The sequence below is a fragment of the Mobula hypostoma genome, chromosome 2 (assembly GCF_963921235.1).
Source record: "Mobula hypostoma chromosome 2, sMobHyp1.1, whole genome shotgun sequence".
In the NCBI taxonomy this organism is placed as follows: domain Eukaryota; kingdom Metazoa; phylum Chordata; class Chondrichthyes; order Myliobatiformes; family Myliobatidae; genus Mobula; species Mobula hypostoma.
Window position 1 is genome coordinate 156,932,359 of NC_086098.1, and position 23,538 is coordinate 156,955,896.

General features: G+C 43.1%; 1 protein-coding gene across 1 annotated transcript in view; it reads right to left on the bottom strand.

Moving 5' to 3' along the window:
* ppm1f (protein phosphatase, Mg2+/Mn2+ dependent, 1F) overlaps positions 1–23,538 on the bottom strand; it is a 74,532-nt gene that overhangs the window by 32,031 nt on the left and 18,963 nt on the right. Inside the window, exon 2 of the mRNA XM_063040915.1 lies at positions 9,036–9,157. Within this exon, the coding sequence (XP_062896985.1) occupies positions 9,036–9,157 (122 nt within the window). The remainder of the gene's footprint in view (positions 1–9,035; positions 9,158–23,538) is intronic.

The following is a 23,538-nucleotide window of genomic DNA, read 5'->3' on the forward strand; positions in this document are numbered from 1 at the left end:
CTTTTAAAGATTGAGCCTAATCTTATAACTGTGACCCTTTGCTTGATATACTCCCTTCAATGAAAACATCGATATCTACTGTATCATGCCCCCTTTGGATCTATGTTATATGATTATGATCAATAAGATCACCTGACTTATCTTAATTTGAAAGCACATGTCTTTAGTCACTAGTGAGAGAACAAACCTCTCATCCAAGGAATTACCTGAGTAAATAGTTTTTGGACTGCTCCCAATGTCCCTGGGTTACAAAACTAGTTTCCATTTTTATCATTCATCAACCAGAAGATACCCAAAATCATTTGATGCAGTGTTATACTGTACTACAATGAATGGATCAATGAGGGCCATTAACATTGTAAATGGTACAGAAAAAGGATGCTCCACCCACAATGGCTGGACAGAATCAGAGGCTTTTAAGAAGATAAGAAATGGGAGCAGGAGTAGGTCACATGACCCGTTGAGCCTGCTCTGCCATTCAATAAGATCATGGCTGATCTGGCCAAGGACTCATCTCCACCTACTTGTCCTTTCCCCATAACCCTCAATTCCCCTACTACGCAAAAATCTATCCAACCTTGTCTTAAATATATTTACTGAGATAGCCTCCACTGCTTCATTGGGGAGAGAATTACACAGATTCACCACTCTTTGGGAAAAGCAGTTCCTCCTCATAACAGTGCATCATTGCATACGTATCAACCGAAACATCGACTGTACTTTTTTCCACATCAACATAACCAACCGATTGCCAATTTCCCAATCAACTCTCTCTCAAATGGCTTGCCATACTGAAATTAGCAGCATGTGTTCTTCTGATAATAGTATCTGATTACTACGGGAGGCTACATGTTAATAGGAAAATTTTCACCTGAAGACAGGTTCACATTTGAATTTATTAATATCTATGGGTGCTTGTTGCGTATAAAAATCCCAGGAGATCAGCAGTTTGAGATACTCAAACCACTAGATCAAATTTCTTTCCCATTCTGATGTTTGGTATGAATAACAATTGAATCTCTTGACCATATCTGCATGCTTTTATGCATTGAGTTGTTACCATATGATTGGCTGACTGGATATTTACATTAATAAACAAGTATACAAGTATACTTAATAAAGTGGCCACTAGTGTATATTGCTATTCCTTTGTCATTTGGTAATCCCTACCCATTGTGAGAGCACCTTTATCAGCTGGCTGCAATGGCTTATGGCGGCTCACCAGTACCACCTCTTTCTCAGGAATAATTAGGGATGAGCAATAAATGCTGGCCTTGCCAGCAATGTGTAGACCCTGAATAATAAATGAAAACAATGAGGACCCACAAAGTACTCAGACTCTCCACAGGTAAATGCTAGGCCATCTGCCAGAGAGGTCATCCAATTTACTGAGTTGATTATCACGTTTCCCACTACAGCACCCAGACTAAACCTTTCTAGTATCTCCCACTGCTACAGCTGCAAAAGATCTTGTAGTTTCTGGCAGAAATTACCCATCAGTCAATGAAGGGGAAGATTTCTCAATCTCAGCAAGTGGCCCAAACTCATGTATTGCTTATGAGTAACATCATGATCACACCAGCTGGTAATTAATCTACCAACACAACAGATAATCCTTTGCTACATAAATAACTCTGACTGAGCATAAACTGAAGCAAAAATCACTGTGTAGTAATCTTTCTGATGTCATAATTAAGGCAAAATAAAGTTCTAGTAGAGGGTAGGATGAGAAGTTAGGAAGTTAGATATAATATTTCACAAAATTACTGTTCACTAGCAAGAGAACAGATACTGTCAAAAGTAAAGTTAAAATCTGTTTTGTTTGCAAAGGCTGCTTGTTTTCTCCTATGTACACAGCAAAATGAGCTGATATACTTCATATTCTGGATCAAAACAGACCTATTTTATCTTCAGAAAGGAATCTGCCATTTATCAGAAGCAAATTGAGTAAGATATTTAAGGAACAGGCACTAAACTGCACAACAGGAAGTAACTCCAGCAAGTCACATTAAACTGGTGTAACTGGGTTTTTGTTCATGTTACCAGTGCTGTTACAAGCTGTTTGATTGTTAATTTCACCTGAGTGAAGCTTTGTTCCAAAATAAATGAATGTCCATTAAAGATGGAAGAGAAAACAAGAATATTAGGTATGCCAGCCAGTGAATACAGTTCAATAAAAAAATAAGTAGTGAAAGTCATAAACTGCAGATGCTTGAAATCTGAAAGGAAAATTATAAATGCTGGAAGGATTCATCCAGTGAGGCATCAAATGGAAATAGAAACTGAGTTTAAAGTTCAGGTCAAAGACACTTTACTCTGATGAACATTGATTTATGTAGGTAGAAGTTTTCAAATGCATAAAAAGACACCACTGTGCTGTTCATTTAAGTAAAAATGTCTGTCACCTTTCACCGGAATAGTAAGTATTCCAAGTTCCTAGTTCATACACCATTTCACTCTGCCATTAACATATTGCCTACTGGAGTCTACACTGCTCCAAATGGTTACAAAGATTTGTACAAATGGAGATAAAAATAGAAAATGTTCAGGTTAGGCAGCATATAGAAAAAGAGTTAATGCTTCAGAATTTAATCAAAACTGATGGAGTCTTCAGCCTGAGACTTTGATTTTGTTTCTTTTTGCAGATGCTGCCCGTTTTAACCAGAAGTACTAAAGACTCTCACCAGACCAGGTGTCATTTTTAAAAGATGCTTTTTTAAAAATCTGGAAATTGTACCAATTTCTAAGTTCACGAAACTTTTTCAAATGCCTGTCAAACATTCTTCGCCATTAGTCTGACCTCTAACCTCCAGAGGAAAATAAATTATGCAAAATAGTTCAATAAAATAGATGTTGCACTTTTAATTCCAAGACACATTAAGAGCACTAAGAGTAAAATAAATCAATGCAAATCAACAGTAAAACTCCAAAATAATAAAATATTATACACTTTGTGACGAGAATACACATAAATTAAGATGTTAGCTGGCCTGGGCTGGCACCAGTGGCATCAGCAGTTGGTCTGCCATCTGTCTTCAGGAGAGAGAGAGATAAGGAAAACAATGGAGCAGCATTTGGAGATGTTAATGAAGGAAGGAGAGCTGTCAAGATCGGCTCCCCCTTTGAACCCTGAACTGTTTGAAGTGATGGACAGGCGATACCCCAGCAGGGGGATAAAAAGGGACAGGTTCGCTAAGGCAGGACACACACGACACCCCGACGTAACGAGACCCTGGAAGCGGTGCGTCTCCCACAAGCCAGTGGGAAGTTCTTGGACGGCTGATCGCGGGATCAAGCCATAGACACTCAGGGTGGAAAGGCACGATCGGCGGGAACCTGGTGTGTGTCCACCCTTGCCTGGATGCCAGGTTCACCAGAGAGAAACGATCGTATCGGGAAACGGAGGGGTCACGGTCGGTGACCTCAGATGACATCACAAAGGACTTGCCCGAAAGCTGACTGCGAAGGTCTGTGTGGAAGCCGTTTTGAATATTCATTCGTTTTGCTCTCTCTCTCCTTCCCCCCACTGTCCATCGCCACGGCAGTGATTACTGCGAACTGAACTGAACTAAATTGAACTGAACTTCGCGTCACTTTGAAACTGGTCATTTACCCCTAGACAACAATAGAGTTTGATTGATCCTGTTATCTTAATTCTGTGTACATGTATGTTTATCATTGCTGAACTGTTGCATTCATTATCCTTTTGATTAGAGTACTGTGTTGCTTGTTTCTTTAATAAAACTTTCTTAGTTCTAGTAATCCAGACTCCAACTGAGTGATCCATTACTGCTGGTTTAGCAACCCAGTTACGGGGTAGGTAACATAAGTGGGGTTCTCGTCCGCGATTTTGAACGCTAAATTTGGGACGGAGTAAATTGATTGGGTCAAAATTCCCGAAAGAAAGAAAAGACAAACAGCAGAAATGGAGGCTGAGAAAATTATAAAGGCGCCGACCTTGGAGGCATTAGAGGATGCCAGGAAATCGGAATTGGTAGCTGTGGCCAAACGGTTGAATCTTGCTGAGGGGAAGTCGACAATGAGGAGAGAGGAAATACACAGAGCTATCGTAGAGCACTATGTATCTAAAGGTGTTTCCCCAAGGCGAGCTAGAAGTGGTGTCTATTGAAAAACCTGCCGGAGACGCGGTACAGGTGCAGCTTGAAAAACTGAGACTCGAGCATGAGCTCCGGGTACAGCAGTTGGAGCGAGAAGAGAAAGAGAGGGACAAGCAGTTGGAGCGAGAAGAGAAAGAGAGGGACAGACAGTTGGAGAGAAAAGAGAAAGAGAGGCAATGGGAGCGAGAAGAGAGAGAGAGGCAGAGGGAAAGGGAATTCGAGCTGGAGAAGTTAAAGATAAGGGCAGAGCAGGGGCCTGTGCCGAACCAAGGTGGAGGGTTCCGGGCGACCCAGGAGGTTAGGCTGGTTCCCCCATTTGACGATACCGACGTGGATCGGTACTTTCTCCATTTCGAAAAAGTTGCTACAAGTCAGGACTGGCCGAGGGATAAGTGGGCTGTTTTGCTTCAGTGTGTACTGAAAGGGAAAGCCCAAAAAGCTTACTCAGCTTTGTCCGCGGAAGATGCCCAGAGGTATGAGGTGGTGAAAGAGGCCATCCTCAGGATTTATGAGTTGGTGCCAGAGGCATACCGGCAGAGGTTCCGGAATGCGAGGAAGCAGTGGGACCGCACGTATTTAGAGTTTGCCCGTGAGATGCAGACATATTGTGAGCATTGGTGCGCCTCGAAGGGGGTAGAGGGGGATTATGACAGACTGCTACAGCTGATCCTGATTGAGCAGTTTAAAGGTTGTGTCCCTGAGGGTATGAGACCCTACCTAGATGAGAAAGAGGCAGCCACGTTAGTCGCAACGGCTAAGTTAGCGGATGAGTATGCGTTGATGCATAAAATGAAGTTTGCCCCGAGTAAAAGCTACCAGAAGGGTAGTCAGGATGGCGGGGAGAGTCCGCCAGAAAAGTCAGAAAGTAAGCCGGGGACTAGTGAGAAGGATAAGATAGACCGGGAGCAGTCTGGTAGGAAGTCTCCTGGGGTCGTCTGTTATAATTGCGGGAAAGTCGGACACTTTGCGTCCAGGTGCTTTGTCCCAAAGAAGGAGGCGGGAAAAGGAAAAACGGCGATTTTGACTGGCTGTATCGAGCTGGTAAACGAACCGCTGGGGGAGGACAGGTCTGCCAAAGTTCAGGAAGGGCGTGAGAAGTTTATCTCGGCCGGATTGGTGTCAGTGAAGGAGGGGTTAAAACCAGTTCCAGTGCGGATCTGGAGAGACACGGGAGCGTGTCAGTCACTAATACTGAAGAGTGTATTAGAGTTTAGCTCAGAGACCCAGACTGGGGAGGTCAAGGTCAAAGGTATTGGGGAAGGGACAGAGGCCGTCCCTTTGCACCAGATACACTTACAAAGCAACCTGGTCTCTGGACTAGTCACGATCGGGGTGAGGTCCGAATTACTGATGAAAGGCGTGGAAGTCTTGCTTGGTAATGACCTCGCCGGGGGAATTGTGTTCTCAGCCATGAGATTGACAGGTCAGCCTGCCAGCATTGAGGCCCCGCCCATGGACTCACAGGTTCATCCCGGGACTGTGGTAGGAAATTTAGCTGAGACGTTTCTGCCAGCCTTGTACGAGAAGGGGGTAGAAAGTGAAAAGAAGGAGTGTAGTGAAACAAGAGGTAGTGAGGGAGCTGAGACAGACTTAGCATTAGCCAGGAAAGAATTTATGCAGGCGCAGGAGCGAGACGAGGGGCTGATGGTTTTGGCAGAGACAGCTCTCTCTGACACAGAATTAACAAGGGAACCAGTAAGCTATTGTGTGGAGGAGGAAGTGCTAAGGAAGAAAGGGAAACCAAGTACAGTACCCGCAGATGAGGACTGGGGGGTGGTGCAAAAGAGTTATGGGGATGAGATTTTTAACCTGGCCCACAAGGTACCCCCCGGTGGACATTTTGCAGTACTGGAGGGAACAGTTGGTGGAATCATGAAAGAGGTTTACCGGCTGCACCGGAGGAGGGATGTTATTGATTATGGCCGATGCGAACTGAGACGGTCACAGGCTTTTGATATGCTAACAAACCTAGTCGGTGTTAGCGCAGAAATCAATGAAGCTAGGGTCCCCCTGATAAGAGAAAAAAACCATTTTGAAAAGATGAGTATGGTATCGACCAGATGGGAGAAGGCTATTGTTTTGGCCAGCGCTGCTGATAAGGTCTCTCCCTTAATCCCCGAACAAAGCGACTCTTTAGGAGAAGTAATTAAACGACTCGCACACGTGTGTTTGATTGTCCCGAGGCGATGCAAAGAACTGGGACGTTGGGTGGTGTTTGTTACCCTAGGCCAGCCTAGCGAGCAACACCCATATAGAATGAGTAATTCAGTGACAAAAGGGCTGACGAACACAGAGGTGTGTATTGGCAATGTAATACTGCTGTCTGAAGCCAGCTTGATAGTGAACCTTGAAAAAAATGAGTTCGGCCACACGAAGGTCACTTACCTGGGAATTGGGGTGACACAGGGGCAGCTGACAGCGATGCAAGCTAAAATGCGGGCTATCTCTGACATCCCAACCCCGACAGACAAGAGGGCCCTCAGAAGGTCTCTTGGAGAGATGGTGGGGTACTGTAGGAAGTTTAGCAATAACTCTGCGGTTACTACCCCTCCCCCTCCTACTAAGCCCTTGCAAGAGAAAACTAAGTCAGAATGGGACGACCCTTGTTATTGTGGTCCGGGACGAAACCCAATGAGAGGTTACATTGATCGCAATTCATCAGTGTTTTTAGCCACTATGAAGTTTGCTAAGTTGGAGCCTGGTCTAAGGGATTATTAATAACACATATAAAAAGAACAGAAAATGTGATGGCTGACTGTCTGCCAGGTGTTGACAACTTCAAATTCGCTGTACTAGCCAAATAGCTGATAAAGATGTGTATTTGTGTGTATCAAATAATGTATTCATGTTTGTAATTTTTACCCCAGTAAAAATCCTTAAAGTGGGGAAGTGTGACGAGAATACACATAAATTAAGATGTTAGCTGGCCTGGGCTGGCACCAGTGGGATCAGCAGTTGGTCTGCCACCTGTCTTCACGAGAGAGAGAGAGATAAGGAAAACAATGGAGCAGCATTTGGAGATGTTAATGAAGGAAGGAGAGCTGTCAAGATCGGCTCCCCCTTTGAACCCTGAACTGTTTGAAGTGATGGACAGGTGATACCCCAGCAGGGGGATAAAAAGGGACAGGTTCGCTAAGGCAGGACACACACGACACCCCGACGTAACGAGACCCTGGAAGCGGTGCGTCTTCCACAAGCCAGTGGGAAGTTCTTGGACGGCTGATCGCGGGATCAAGCCATAGACACTCAGGGTGGAAAGGCACGATCAGCGGGAACCTGGTGTGCGTCCACTCTTGCCTGGGTGCCAGGTTCACCAGAGAGAAACGATCGTATCAGGAAACGGAGGGGTCACGGTCGGTGACCTCAGATGACATCACAAAGGACTCGCCCGAAAGCTGACTGCGAAGGTCTGTGTGGAAGCCGTTTCGAATATTCATTCGTTTTGCTCTCTCTCTCCTTCCCCCCAACTGTCCATCGCCACTGCAGCGATTACTGCGAACTGAACTGAACTAAATTGAACTGAACTTTGCGTCACTTTGAAACTGGTCATTTACCCCTAGACAACGATAGAGTTTGATTGATCCTGTTATCTTAATTCTGTGTACATGTATGTTTATCATTGCTGAACTGTTGCATTCATTATCCTTTTGATTACAGTACTGTGTTGCTTGTTTCTTTAATAAAACTTTCTTAGTTCTAGTAATCCAGACTCCAACCGAGTGATCCATTTCTGCTGGTTTGTCAAACCAGATACGGGGTACGTAACAGCGTGCCTTTGTTGTGACTGCATCTATGTGTTGGGCCCAGGGCATGTCCTGAGATTCTGATGCACAGGAATTTGAAGCTGCTCACCCTTTCCACACTGACCCCTCAATGAGGACTGTTGTGTGCTCTCTCAACTTCCCACATTCTACAATCAATTCCTTGGTCTTGATAAGGTTGAGTGTAAGCGTGTTGTTGTCACATCACTCAACCAGCCAATCTGTCTTACTTGTGTACTCCTCCTCGTTGCCATCTGAGATTGTGGCAACAGCAGTAGTGTCATCAGCGAATTTATATGTGTTTGAACTGTGCCTAGCCACATAGTCATGAATGGGGAGAGAGTAGAGCAGTGGCTAAGCATCCTTTTTGTGCATCTGTTTGATAATCAGTGAGGAGGAAATGCTAATTTCTGTAAATAAGGCAGTTAAACATTAAATTAATGAAAATACTTAAAATAAAACAAAAAAGTGAAGTAGTGTTTGGTGCTGGAAGACAGAAGAGATCAATTGGTACTGAAGAAACTAGGTGCCTGCACAAATATTGTAGGTACTTGCCCAGAGGAGATTACAGTTAGTGAAAGTGACCATCAGGTCACAAAGGATTTAAAGGAAAACTCAAGAACTCCAGTATGATTGTGAAATGGAAACTTGGCAAAGACAAACATAATGAAGATATGGACCTTTATACCAATAAAAACTTACAACTTTAGTTTCATTCATCGTGATGATATCCTGTTGATTTAAGCTGGAGAAAACTAATACTATTAAAAATCACATATTTTGTCTTACCTGTACAGGTATTGCGTATTTTGAACAGATGCACCTGTATTAAGAAAGGTCTTAAGCTGCATGATTACACAAGTCAAGCATTATTCAAGTTATTTAAACTGTTTTTCAGGTAGTGTGATACCCAAGTCAATCATACCAAAGATGGCATCTAATCAATATTGTTATTGAGTTGGCCAAAATGATTAGCTATAGCGCATTTGAAATTTTACATCTTTCCCTTTCCTTTCCAGTCCTGAAGTGTCTCAGTTCGAATCATCAGCTGTTCATTCATTTCCATTGATGCTATCTGCCCTGCTGAGTTCCTCCAGTGTATTGTGAGTGTTGCTTTGAAATTTTAATTACTATTAAAGAAAATCCAAATACCTACAGACAAGCTGTTCTTCATCCTCATCAGGTTCCTTTTTGTTCGTAAGAACAGAGATATCCAGCTGTTGCATGTGGGTAATGGCAGTATGCATCAGGGCAGCAGCAAAGATGGAGGGCAGATTTCTGTAAGAGATTAAAAACTAAGTAAGATCAAAGCTTTTCAACATGTTTAAACAGACATGCAGAGAAATTCCTCCTTCAATCATACTGGCAAAGAAATGCCCAAATATGTCTGCTCCTTCACAACCTCTACAAGTTACTTCTTCCGGTTCCCCTTTAATAACTTTTCCTGTATAACTCACTAAATCAATAGAATTTCTTGTCACTTATCCCACATCCACCTTTAACATACATAGGGCTAGATATTTGGTGTCCTTCCATTTATATCCCATGTGTGTTCATCAGTCATATTATGCCAAAATTACTAATTATTATTAATTCACAATTATTTCTATATGTATGCAGCAGAGGAACTAGCCTCTAAGCAAATGATATCATTGTCTACCTCCTCTTTGTCCTCGCTGTTTGAACCAATTGTTAATGTACTGTTTAACAGACATTATATAAATGGATATCTTGCAACTCCTGCATTCACAAATGGTAACAATGAGGACAGTCCTTTAGCTCTTGATATTATTTTTCCCTAGCAATGACTCATCAATCTATATAACCCAGATGATTCACAATCACGTGCTGTTTATTTAAGCCAATATTAAGTCTAAAGACATCCTTTCTAGGTTTGCAACCACTCATGTATATCAATTTTAGTATTTTTAAAATGCTTAATCAGTAAACATTCTCCATCCAGGAGTTTCCACTAATCTGTATCTCTGCACCCTGATTATGCCCACTGCTATCCTTACCCAACTCCTTTAACTCCCATTGTTCAACTAAATTAGCTCAAAAGAACATTAATATCAAAATTCATGTTCCTGTCACTTTGGTTTACTCTTTATCCTCTAGTCTCTTCCACTTCCTTTGCAGGATTTCAGTAAAGGCAGAGAGCACTACAATTAAGCCTTGAAAACTGGGTTCAACAGATCATGCCCCAGTATTGTGAAATCTATTACCAGCTGTTCAATTTCAAAACACATTTATAATTATATTCATAGTACTAACTTACAAAAATACCATGAAGGTATATAGCTTTAACATAATATTAATTTCCCAATCAGGAAGTCTTTAAAGCAGATACAATAACAGCTTTAATGTCATTGCTGGACTGGTTAAAACCTTGTGGGGGTGCAACTGGTCTCTGATTTCAGGCCGTTAGGACTGATAGCAAAATGATACGAGGCACTTAACCAAATCTTTGGTGCATCAAGCCCACAGAACATAATTTCTGTACTTACAGACTCTCAAGAGACTAAAGACAAGACAGATGCGTAACAAAAATGTAGTTCTGGATTTGTATTTTAACAGAACTAGTTTACTGTTACTGTCTATTTCCCACCACAGATACTGCCTACAGAGTTCCTCCAGCATCTTGTTTGTGGCTCCAAATTAGGACATTTGAAGTCTCTAATGTCTATAATACATTGGAATCCCAACAATGTTTGCACCCAGTCATCTCTATCATCAATCTTAATATTCTTTTTTTAAATCTAGAGACATTAAAAAGTTAAAATTAAAATAACTGTAATCATGAAACCAGAATGCTGCAGAGTACTGATGAAAATCCTTCAGAGGAGGAAACATACCCGGTCTGGTCCAAGTGCCAGCTCATCATGGGCAAAAACTTCCCCGCCATAGAGGACAATTTCAAAAAGGTGTTGTTTGAAGGCGGTGGCGTCCATCATCCAAGACGTGCCCTCTTCTTATTATTACCATCATGAAGGAACACACATTATTCTAGGAACAGCTTCATCCCACCACTGTTAGATTTCTGAACAGTCCACGTCAACAGTTTAGTCATTTCCATGGATGCTGCTTGACTTGATGAGTTCCTTCAGCATTTTGCATGTTGTTCTGGATTTCCAGTATCTGCAGAGTCTGTGTTTACTGTTTTGGGCTGTATTAAAGATGGTGAAGCATCAGCATACAGGAGGGAGATTAAAAGTTTCACTGAGTGGTGTAATAACAGCCTCTCACTCAATGTCAGCAAGACCAAGGAAATGATTGTAGACTTCAAAGGGATACCAGAGGTCCATGAGCCAGTAAGCGTCGGAGAATCAGATGAAGGCGGTCAGTACCTTTAAATTTCTGGGTATTACTGGGTGTCATTGCAAAGAAAACAATGACAACGCCTCTACTTCCTCAGGAAACTGCAGAGATTTGGCATGTTATCAAAAACCTTGACAAACTTCTATAGATGTGTGGTGGAAACTCAGTATATTGACTGTCTGTGTTATGGTCTGGTATTGAAATACCAATACCTTTGAGTGGAAAATCCTACAAAACGCTGTGGATTCGGCCCAGTACATCACAGGTAAAACCCTCCAACCACTGAGCACATCTACATGAAACGCTGCTGTAGAAAAGCAGCATCCAAAAAACCACACCATCCACGCCATGCTCTTTTTTCCCTGCTGCCATTAGGTAGGAGTTACAAGTGCCTCAGGACTCACACCACCAGATTCAAGAACAGTTACCATCCCTCAACCATCAGGCTCTTGAACAAAAGGGGATAGCTACACTCATTCTATTTTTGGTGTTCCCACAACCAATGGTCTCACTTTAAGGACTCCAACTTGTTTTTTTCATGATCTCATTATTTATTGCTATTCATTTATATTTACATTTGCACAGCTTGTTTTTTATTGATGTTCTACAGATTTGCTGAGTATGCCCTCGGGGGGGGGTGGGGGGGAATCATAGGGTTTTATGTGGTGATGTGTATGTACTCTGATAATAAATTTTACTTTGACTTTTTCCATTATTCCTTTTATGCACTACAGGTATCCCCTGCCATCCGAAGGTAGAGCGTTCCTATGAAACGGTTCGTAAGCCAGAGTGTCGTAAAGCGAAGAAGCAATTACCATTTATTTATATGGGAAAAATTTGTGAGCGTTCGCAGACCCAAAAATAACCTACCAAATCATGCCAAATAACACATAAAACTTAAAATAACAGTAATATATAGTAAAAGCAGGAATGATATGCTAAATACACACCCTATATACAGTAGAAATACTTCTCTACAATCATTGCCACACTGCTCTCCATAGTGAAAATCTCACACAAGCGCTCTCGGCAGAAACACTCTCTCCAGCAACCTTTAAGCTATGAAGCTGCCAAATCATACCAAATGACACGTAAAAATACACAGCCTATATAAAGTAGAAATAATATATGTACAGTGTAGTATCACTTATTGGAATTGGGAAGACAGCGCCGAGCACACTGATGATGGTGTGTTAGGCTGAGTCATCGGAGGCTGGGGTGGTACAGTGGCCCCCACCCGATACTGATCCGCGAAGCATGCGGGGGTCCAGCGGTGGCCAGGACGCACCCAGCACATCTTTAAGAAAAAAGTCAAAATAAACAAGCTAATTAATTACATGCCACATGGCACGTAATTAATTAGCTTGTTTATTTCGGCTTTTTCCTTAAAGATGTGCTGGGAGCATCCCGGCTGCAATGTATCGGTCCGCGGCCCGGGGGTTAGGGTGGTGGGACACTGGGGTGTCATCTCATCGTCGTCTGTTTCCATCAGGGCAGGCAGGTCATCTTCTTCTCTGTCTGCCTGCCTCGATGTCGTAGGCCGAGGTTCGTCGCCTGCTGTGGCTGATGTGGAAGGCTTGTTTGACTGATTAGCTTCGCGCATTTTTCTATTATACAGTTCTTTGTAAGCACTCAAACCACCTTGCAAATTTGCCCTAAACCGACGTACCCTTTCAAAATTAAAGTCGTACTTTATCATTGCAGCGAAAGTCTCACGCAGTTGCTTCACGTTCAGTTCCTGGATAACTTCACTTTCGGTCCGTTCACTACTCCATTCGGTTTCAATTGTTCAGCTCTTCATCTATCAGTTCTTGGTTATAGGATGCCAAAACCTCTTCAACATCATCTTCGTCAACTTCCACAAGCCAAACTCACTTTGCCCTTACTTTGTTCACCACGATCGAAACGCTTAATGTCTAGTTTTACGCTAAGCGTCACACCCTTACGAGCTCTTTTAGGCTCTTCCGATACCTTAGAACTCACCTTGCTAACAGCTGCTCACAGGCACGTGATTAAGCAATGCCGGCTAGAATGCAGTTCCAGGGGAGGAGCTTGGCTGCTCGGGGCACGCGCTGCCTTTTTTCGTAACAGTGAAAACTCCCTCTGTTAGCGAAAACAGGTAACTAATGTAGGTCTTTCGTAACAGTGAGGTTTCGTAAAGCGAACGTTCGAAAAGCAGGGAACACTTGTATTTATTTTTATTGTAAGTTATAATTTTATGTCTTGCACTGTACTGCTGCACAAAACAACAACTTTCACAACTAGGAACTTAATGGCTCAACTGCTACAGTACGAAGGACAAAGAATAAAACAATGTGGATCTTCAGCATCAACCTTACCGCTGGATAGTCACTACAGAGACATGCTTAATCCAATCAACTTTGCAAAATAATTCTCATCAATATTTGGGGATTGATACATAAACAGAATTATCCTGAAAGTGAATTAAGCAACATCCTGGTAAACTCATATGTTGGGCAATACGCCTGATGTCATCACTATGACTAGGCATCTCCTGTCTCAGCACTCAGATTTGACAGCATGTAGGAAGGGGTTCCAAACATGCATTAGGAGTAGATTACTTAGTCCCTCAAGCCTGCTCTACTACTTAATTAGATCACAACTGATCCATTTGCCACCTCAACTTGGCATCCCTAACTTCCCATGGTAACCTTTCTCCTTGATTATAAAGCATCACATACTCCTTCCTCAAAAGTATTCAAAGACTTAAAAAATTCAGCTCCATCTGATTTGATAAAGAGTTAGAAATCCCAATATAAACCAAAGAACTGAATTGCAGGAGTGATTGCTTTTGAGATCAGAGCACCACTTGATGGCACAACCAATGACATCTTTAAAGAGAAGTTGGCATCCATTACCAAGGACCCTCACTATCCAGACATGCCCTCTTCTCACTCTACTAGCAGGGAGATGGTACAGGAGCCCGAAGACCCACTGTCAACTTTTTAAGGAACAGCTTCTTTCTCACTTCCATCCATCAGATTTTTGAACAGTTCATGACCCCATGAACACTAGCTCATTTTGTTCAGATGATCACTCCCTCTTTGGTACTACTTGCTTTTTTAACTTATAGTAATGTTTATGTCTTGAACTGTAATGCTGCTGTAAAACCCACATAGGTCTGTGATAATATATCTGATTCTGACTCCGACCGGCCCACGTGTAGCATCAAGGAGTATCAGGGAGGAAAATGTCCAATGGCTGGGATTTCCATCTCACACAAATGAACACAGCTATAGAAGTTAGGAGGTTAATCATGGTAACCTGGATCAGACCATCTTCTATTGCTTCACCAATGAGCTTTTTCCTATCAAAAGGTCATAATCAGGGATATTTGTTCTGTGTTGCATAATGTTCAATTTTATTTGCCACTTCTCAGAAAACGAAGCCATCTACATACAGCAAGGCCCCCCAAAAACAAGGGTTGATAATTGGAAAGCAATACTTGCGTCACAAAAAAAAAGGCAGGCAGTAACTATCTCCAACAAAAGTGAAACCACCCTCCATTTCATACTTGACGGTATTAGCTCTACTAAATCTCTCAGCATCAACAACCCAGAAAACACCAGCAGACCACAAATTCAATCTGACATCCAGCAGGCATCTTTTTTTATGCTTTATTTTACTTTCTCCACTTATCAACAAGAGCACGTTCAGTTTAATTACCCTACTTTGTTTCTGCACAGGAACTGGCATTACTACTGAAATCATACAGTTCAGTTGCAATGAATGAACGTAGCCCTGAATGTTGCAGATAATCTGATTGTTTTTCCTGAATATCATTAATTTGGCAGGCTGTCTGCTTAGCTACTGCCAATTATTAATTTCATTCTGTCAAAGCAGGACATTATGCATTATTCGAATTGGAAAGCTCAAAAGGAATTAAGCTTTATTCAAACAGAATAATTGACAAACTCTCAACAGACAGCAAAACAAATGCCAAAAAGCTGAAGTGACAATAAAAACACCACTTTTCTCATGGTCAGTTTCGTCGTCATGTTGGGTACACACAAAGGGAATACTTATGGCTCTGATACATCCCATCAAAGGAGCCAACACTAAATGAACATTAATCTGGATATCAGAGAGACATAAAATTATGTAGCACAGAAACTGGGCCTTCAGCCCAATTCACCCATGCCAACTAAGTTGCCTTTCAGAGCCTGATCAGACTGCCTGCATTTGGCCAATAACTCAAAAAACCTTTCCCAACTGCAACTGTAGCTACCTCTACCACTTCCTATAGCAGTTGTTCCACCTACCCACCAATCCTGTGCATGGAAAAAGTTAAAGGACCCACACCATCTGGGACATATCCTTTTTTCATCACTATCATCAGGGAGGAGACGCAGGAACAATCGATCTCCTCCATTGACAAGAGAACAATCTCATTATTCAACTTTTGCATTATTTTTGTCATTTGTAGCAATTTTCACTTTACTGCTGCCACAAAACACATTTCATAATATACATCAGTGATAACAAATCTGATCAAGAATATTTCTAAATATTCCCCACACACTTAAATCTTATAGAGTACCCTACCCTGGGGAAGAAAAGACTGCCACCATTAATCTCAACATTCCCCTTAAAATTTTAGGGAAGGTCACCCTCAGCTTACTATATACTGGGGGGGGGGGGAGAGGCCCCAGCCTATCCAACCTCTCAACTCAACCCCTCCAGTCTTGTGAACAAATGGTTACTGCACCCCCTCCAGCTTCATGACATTCTTTCTTCAGGTTAAGCAACCAGAACACAGATTGTCAAATTATCTATTTTTCCCAGATCTACATCCACCCATATTTTGAAGACAAAACAGACACTTGTTTAAAACCATCAGCCAGCATGAAACATTTGTGCCATCAAACTCTCTGCATCAGTTGGAGAAACAAATTCCCTGTTTCAAGGCACTATTAGAAAAACACGCCACAATGTATGCCATGCAAAGAGGTATTTTTTCTCAAACCATAAAGGTATACAGAGTGGTATCAAGTGTTGCGATACTCTGTTGAATAATTCTACCATTCAGGACTCCAAACAGTCCTTCCAGGTGAGGCAACACTTCACTTGCCAGTCTATTGGAGTCATCTATTGTATCAGGTGCTCCCAGTATGGCTTCTTATGTATCAGTGAGACCGGACATAGATTGGGAGAGCACTTCATCGAGCACCTTCAAGTCTACTTACCATTCCAACATGTCAGTTCATGGCTTCCTCTACTGCCAGAATGAGACTACACTCAGGTTGGAGGGGCAACAACTTATATTTTGTCTAGGTAGCCCCCAAACTGATGGCACAAACATCGATTTCTCAAACTTCCAATAATTGCCCCCCTTTCACCATTCCCCATTCTTGTTTCCCTCTCAGTTTCTCTTCTCACCTCCCTTTAGTGCTCCTCTCCCTTCTTTCTTTCATGGTCTTCTGTCTCTATCAGAGTCCTCCTTCTCCAGCCCTTCATCTCTTTCATCAATCAACTTCCCAGCTCTTTACTTCATTCCCCATCCCTCTCCCAGTTTCAGCTATCATCTGCCACCTTGTACTTCTCCTTCCCCTCCCCCACCTTCTTACTCTGACTTCTCCCCTTCCTTCCCAGTCCTGATGAAGAGTCTCAGCCTAAAAGGTCAACCTTTTACTCGTTTCCACAGATTCTGCCTGACCTGCTGAGTTCCTCCAGCACTGTATATGTGTTGCTTTAGATTTCCAGTATCTGCAGATTTTCTAGTGTTTGTGAATAATTTTTGATTTGTACAAAATGTGAAAACTAAAAAGTGGTAATGCTGACTCAGTAGATCTGACAGTACATGTGGGAGAAGAAACCAAATTAATATATCAGGTTGAAGACTTTTGATCAGTTCTGAAGAGTATGATGTGAAACACACACACACACACTCACAAGATTACTTTAATAGTACCCCTCAACTTATAAACTGTATCAGGTGACATACAGGAACATCATCCACTTGCATATCATACAGCATTCTGATCTATCAGTGAGTTGACAGCCTTCAACATCTAAATCCTGGTACATCCTAATCAACTGTGTTAGAGAACATTTTCACCACAGTTACAGCAACAGTTCAAGAATTTGGCTCCCACCATGTCACGACACAAATTCTGGTTTTGCCAGCAATCTCACATCCACAGAAAGGAAAAAGAAACATCACATCCTGATGCTGGGCTTAAGGAACATTGTTAAGAATATAAAGATGATTGCTCTTCATCTTTATACATTAACTTAGTCAGCTTAATGTTTAAACTAGATGCAAAATTCAAAATAAAACAGTTTCTGCAAGTACTGACAATGCCTATAATAAACTGAACATTCCAAGTGACTTGCCAGCTTCCTGTCATCTTTTCCACTTCATGCTGTCAGTCCTTGACATGTCATTATTCAAAAATACACAATTAACTTTGATACATCATGCCCAGTTAAACATTTAACAGCTGCTAAATTGCAACCAGATCTTTCTATGTACCAAACAATATTCAGATATACACACAAACTGCTGGAGGAACTCAGCAGGCCAGACAGCATTGATGGAAAAGAGTATAGTCGATGTTTTGGGCCAAGACCCTTCAGCAGGCTGCAGATTTTCTCTTGTTTGTGATTGAATATTCAGCTATATTCATGAATATCCAGTCAGCAGTTACTCAGATTGGTCTAAAATGGCAGCAGAGCTATGCTCCCAAAAATACTACCAGCTTCTGCTTTCTCAAAATAATCACTTATTTTCATTTCCATCCTACTCCCACCTTAACATGGTCCACTCCAGACTCTTGTCTTCATGTGATAGCAACAAATATCCACGACACAGACCCCAACACACAGATCTCAACTATAATTTCTTCCACCTTATCTCCCACAAGGACTTTTATTCTCCTACATTCTGCTATACAGTTGCCTCGGAGATATTCTCCTCCTTTCTGAACCACTGTTGCTCCTCTGCCATAGTTGACTTCACAGCTGCATCACACCTATTTTTTGGATCTCTAATATCATTCCATTTCCTCCTGACAGCCCAAGAACAGAGTTCTCTAGTCCTCATTTTCCACACTACTAGCCTTTTCTTTTCCCTATTTCCATCCTGCTCAAAAAGATTCCACTGCCAGAAACCTTCTCTCCCCTCTCAGCATTTCAAAGAGATTACAGCTCCCTGGCCCACAATTCCATCCCCACTATCCACTACCTTTCTTACAGCATTTTCTTGTGCAACTATAGGTGATGCAACACCTGCTTTTCAACCTCTTCCCTTCCTATCTTCCAGGCCCTAAACATTATTTCCAGCAATTCACTTATATTCAGTGTTCAAGTCATGGTTGGAGAAACCAAATTCAAATTGGGCGAATGCTTTGCAGATCCATAAGACCATAAGTAGTAGCAGCAGAATTCGTCCCATTGAGTCTGCTCTGCCACATCTGGGTTCAGTCCACAGGGGTGACTCTGGGCTCTATTGATTGCCACATCAATTTGCCACCACAGCCCCACTCATAAGTGTCTGTGTCCACCTGCATTCGAACAACATCTCATTTTTCTTCTGGGCATGTTGTAGCCTTCCAGACTCAAATTCTACAACTTCAATAACTTAGCTTCTCCATCTGTATCAAAGTTGCTCATTTATTGTAGAGCTTACATCTGTGATATTAAGTAAGATTTCCCTTCTCCATTAGCACAGCCTGATCTGCCGGGATGACCCACAGCCCTCCATATTGGACCTTTGTTTTCTCTTTACAAATCCTTTCATTCCATACCTTTTGGTCAATTTTTTCTTTCTCTAATTGCCCCCAATAACTCATTGGCCAAGATGTTCAGCAAACATGACAACACCCTGTCAGATGTTCCCCTTCTTCTACCCATCTCTCCTCTATCCATTGTTCTCTGTTCCTCAGTTCTGACAAAGAGTCTGTAACATGTTAACCATTTCTCTTTAACCGGTGCTCATTAACCTGCTGTGTGTCTAGCATATTCTGCTTTAATTTCAGATTTCCAGCCTTCACAAGTTTTTGATTTCCTTAAATAGACACTCAGGATATTTCCCTTAATTTGTGAAATGCTCTGGACCATGAGAATCATTCTAAAGGTTCTTTTCAGAAATACTGCAGACACCAAAAATTTACATTAAAGCATTGTAAAATTATAGATCTACATTTCTCACTAGTTTTTATGAACCTTCTGTCATAATAGGGAATGAGAGTACATAAAAATCTAAACTGCATGTGCTGCAAATCTGAAATTTAAAAACCTCATGCAACTCATGCAGCATCTGTGGAAAGAGTGTTACGTACCCCGTAACTGGGTTGCCAAACCAGCAGAAATGGACCACTTAGTTGGAGTCTGGTTTAAAGAAGCTAATAAAGTTTTATTAAAGAAATAAGTAACACAGTACTCTAATCGTAAGGATATAAATGCAAACAGGTTAGCAATGATAAAACACACATGTACACAGAACTAGGGTAATAGGAATCAATCAAGCTCTGTCGCAGTCTAGGGGTAAAATGATCAGTCTCAAGTGACGCAGAGTTCAGTTCAGCTTAGTACAGTTCGCAGTAATCGCTGTTGTGCCGTTACAGAGATAGAGATAAAGATATTCAAATCTGATTCAGCAGACCTTTGATGTTCTTCGCAGTTAGCTCTCAGGCGGACCCTTTGTTATGTCTTCTGTGGTCACCGACTGTGACCCCTCCGCTCTGGATACGATCGTTCTTCCGCGGTGAACCCGGCACCCAGGCAAGGGTGGACACACACACCAGGTTCCCGCCGATCGTACCCTTTCATCCTGTGCGTCTATGGTCGGTTCCCGCGACCAAACCTCCAAACTCCCAACAACTTGTGGGGGCACACCGCTCTTCCAGGGTCTCGTTGTCTTGTGATCTCGTGGTGCGTGTTGTGCCTTAGTGAACCTGTTCTTTTTATCCCCCTGCTGGGGTATCACCTGTCCATCAAACTTCAAACAGTTCAGGTTCAAAGCAACCGGTCTGTCAATACTCGGACTGGTGTCTCTTTTCGTTATCTCTCTCTCCTCTCTCATTAACATTTTGAACATTTCTCCATTTGTCTCCCTTATCTCTCTCATCAGCATCAATCTTCTGATAACTTGGTTTGTCGTCACACCCCTATCCTTCAAAGGATTTTTACCGGGGTAAAAATTATAGGCATGAATACATTATTAGATACACACTAATATACAGGGTCAAACAACAGGAATTCTGCAGTTGCTGGAAATTCAAGCAACACACATCAAAGTTGCTGGTGAACGCAGCAGGCCAGGCAGCATCTGTAGGAAGAGGTGCAGTCGACATTTCAGGCCGAGACCCTTCGTCAGGACTAACCTGATGAAGAGTCTCAGCCTGAAACGTCGACTGCACCTCTTCCTACAGATGCTGCCTGGCCTGCTGAATATACAGGGTCATCAGCTATTCGGCTAATACAGAGAACTTTAATCCTCTCGTATCCCCTTTTGCCTATCACCTGTCCAGCTCTCGGCTCTATCCCTCCCCCTCCTGTCTTCTCCTATCATTTTGCATCTCCCCTCCCCCTCCAGCTTTCAAATCCCTTACTCACTCTTCCTTCAGTTAGTCCTGACGAAGGGTCTCGGCCTGAAATGTCGACTGCGCCTCTTCCTATAGATGCTGCCTGGCCTGCTGCGTTCACCAGCAACTTTGATGTGTGTTGCTTGAATTTCCAGCATCTGCAGAATTCCTGTTGTTTACAGAGAACTTTAAGTTGTCAACACCTTGACAGACAGTCAGCAATCACCTTTCCGTTCCTTTTATATGTGTTATTTTAATATCCTCTAAGTCCAGGCTCCAACTTAGCAAATTTCATAGTGGCCAAAAACACTAATGGGTTGTGATCAGTGTAACTTCTCAGTGGTTTCTGTCCCGGACAAATATAACAAGGGTCGTCCCGCACACACTTCACATTCTTTTGCAGGAGCTTAGTAAGAGGGAGGGTAATATCCGCAAAGTTTTTGCAAAACTTCCGATAGTACCCCACCATCTCAAAGAACCTTCTCAAGGCTCTCTTGTCTGTCGGGGTGGGGACTTCAGAGATAGCCCACACCTTAGCCTGCATCAGAGCCAGCTGCTCCTGTCCTACCACAAATCCCATATAAGTGACCTTCGCGTGGCCGAATTCACTTTTTGCGAGGTTCATTGTCAGACTGGGTTCAAACAGCTTTTTAACCAGCTCCTCTACTGCCACAATGTGCCCCTCCCACGTGTCACTCCAGACCACTAAATCGCCAATATACGCTTCTGCGTTCTTTGGCCCTTTTGTCACTGAATTAATCATCCTATAGGAGCTCACTAGGCTGAGCTGATGTGACAACAACACCGTGTCCCGGCTCTTTGCATTGCCTCGGGACATCCGGACATACGTGTGCGTGCCGGTTAATTAGCTTTCTTAGCGGCTCGCTCTGTTCAGGGGTTAAGGGAGAGACCTTGTCAGCAAAGCTGGCCAAGACAATAGAGTTCTCCCATCTGGTCTGCACCATACTTATCTTTTCAAAATGGGTTTTCCCTTTATCAGGTGACACCCTAGCCTCATTAATATTCGTGATAACACCGACTAGGTCTGCTCACCTATCGTGGCAAGCTGTTAGCATATCAATAGCCTGTAACTGTGTTAGCTCACGTCTACAATGGTCAATAGCATCCTTCCTCCTGTGCGGCCAGTAAAACTCTCATGATTCTATCGACTGTCTTCCTCACCCCAAAATGCCCAAAAGGTACCCCAAAAGGTATCTTGTGGGCCAGGTTAAAAATCTCATCCCCATAAATTTTCGGCACTATCACCCCCCCATTCCTCATCTGCGGGCACGGTACGTGGTCTCCATTTCCCCATTAGTACTCCCTCCTTTCACATAATAGCCCACTGGCTCCCTTTTCAATTCTGCTTCAGAGAGAGCTGCCTCCATCAAAACCATCAGCTCCTCGTCTCGCTCCTGTGCCTGTATAAATTCCTTACTCGCTAATGATAAATCTACCTCAACTCCCTTACTTCCTTCTGTTTCACTACGCCCCTTCTTCTCACTTTCTAACCGCCCCCCCCCCGGTACAAGGCTGGTAAAAACGTCTCAGCTAAATCTATATTCACTTCGGCAGCCTTTCTGGACATGCGCCGAGTCACTGCGCAAATGGGATAAACCTGTGAGTCCATGGGCGGGGCTTCAATGCTGGCAGGCTGGCTCGTCAGTTTTACTACTGAGTACACATTTCTGCCAGCAAGGTCATTACGGAGTAAGACCTCCACGTCTTTCATCGGTAATTTGGGCCTCACCCCTATCGTGACCGATCCGGAGACCAAGTCGCTTTTTAGGTGCATCAGGTGCAAAGGTACTGCTTCAGTCCCTTTCCCAATGCCTTTTATCACCCTGACCTCCCCAGTCTGGGTCTCTGAACTAAAGTCTAACACACTCTTTAAGATCAATGACTGACAAGCTCCAGTGTCTCTCCAGATCCGTACTGGAACCGGGTTTAACCCCTCCTTCACCGACACCAATCCGGCCGAGATAAACTTCTCGCGCCCTTCCTGAACTTTATCCGACCTCTCCTCCCCTAGCGGTTTGCTTACCAGCTCAATACAGTCAGTCAGAACCGTCGTTTTTCCTTTCCCCGTCTCCTTCTTTGGGGCAAAGCACCTGGACGCAAGGTGTCCGGCTTTCCCACAATTATAGCATACGACCCCAGGAGACTTCCTACCAAACTGCTCCCTGACTTCCTTATCCTTCTCACTAGTCCCCGGCTTACTTTCTGACTTTTCTGGCGGACTCTCTCCGCCCTCTTGACTACCCTTCTGGTAGCTTTTACTCGGGGTAAACTTCGCTTTGTGCGTTAACGCGTATTCATCCACTTAGCAGTTGCGGCTTAAGGTTTCTGCCTCTCTCTCATCTAGGTAGGGCCTCATACCTTCAGGGACACAACTTTTAAACTGCTCAATCAGCATTAGCTGTAGCAGTCTGTCATAATCCCCACCGACCCCTTTCGAGGCGCACCAACGCTCACAATACATCTGCATCTCACGGGCAAACTCTAAATACGTGCGACCCCACTGCTTCCTCGCATTCCGGAACTTCTGCCGGTATGCCTCCGGGACCAACTCATAAATCCTGAGTATCGCCTCTTTCACCACATCTTCTGCGGACAATGCCGAGTAAGCTTGTTGAGCTTTTCCTTTAAGTACGCTCTGAAGCAAAACAGCCCACTTATCCCTCGGCCAGTCCTGACTTGCAGCAACTTTTTCAAAATGGAGCAAGTACCGATTAACATCGGCCTCCTCAAATGGGGGAACCAGCCTAACTTCCTGGATCGCCCTGAACCCTC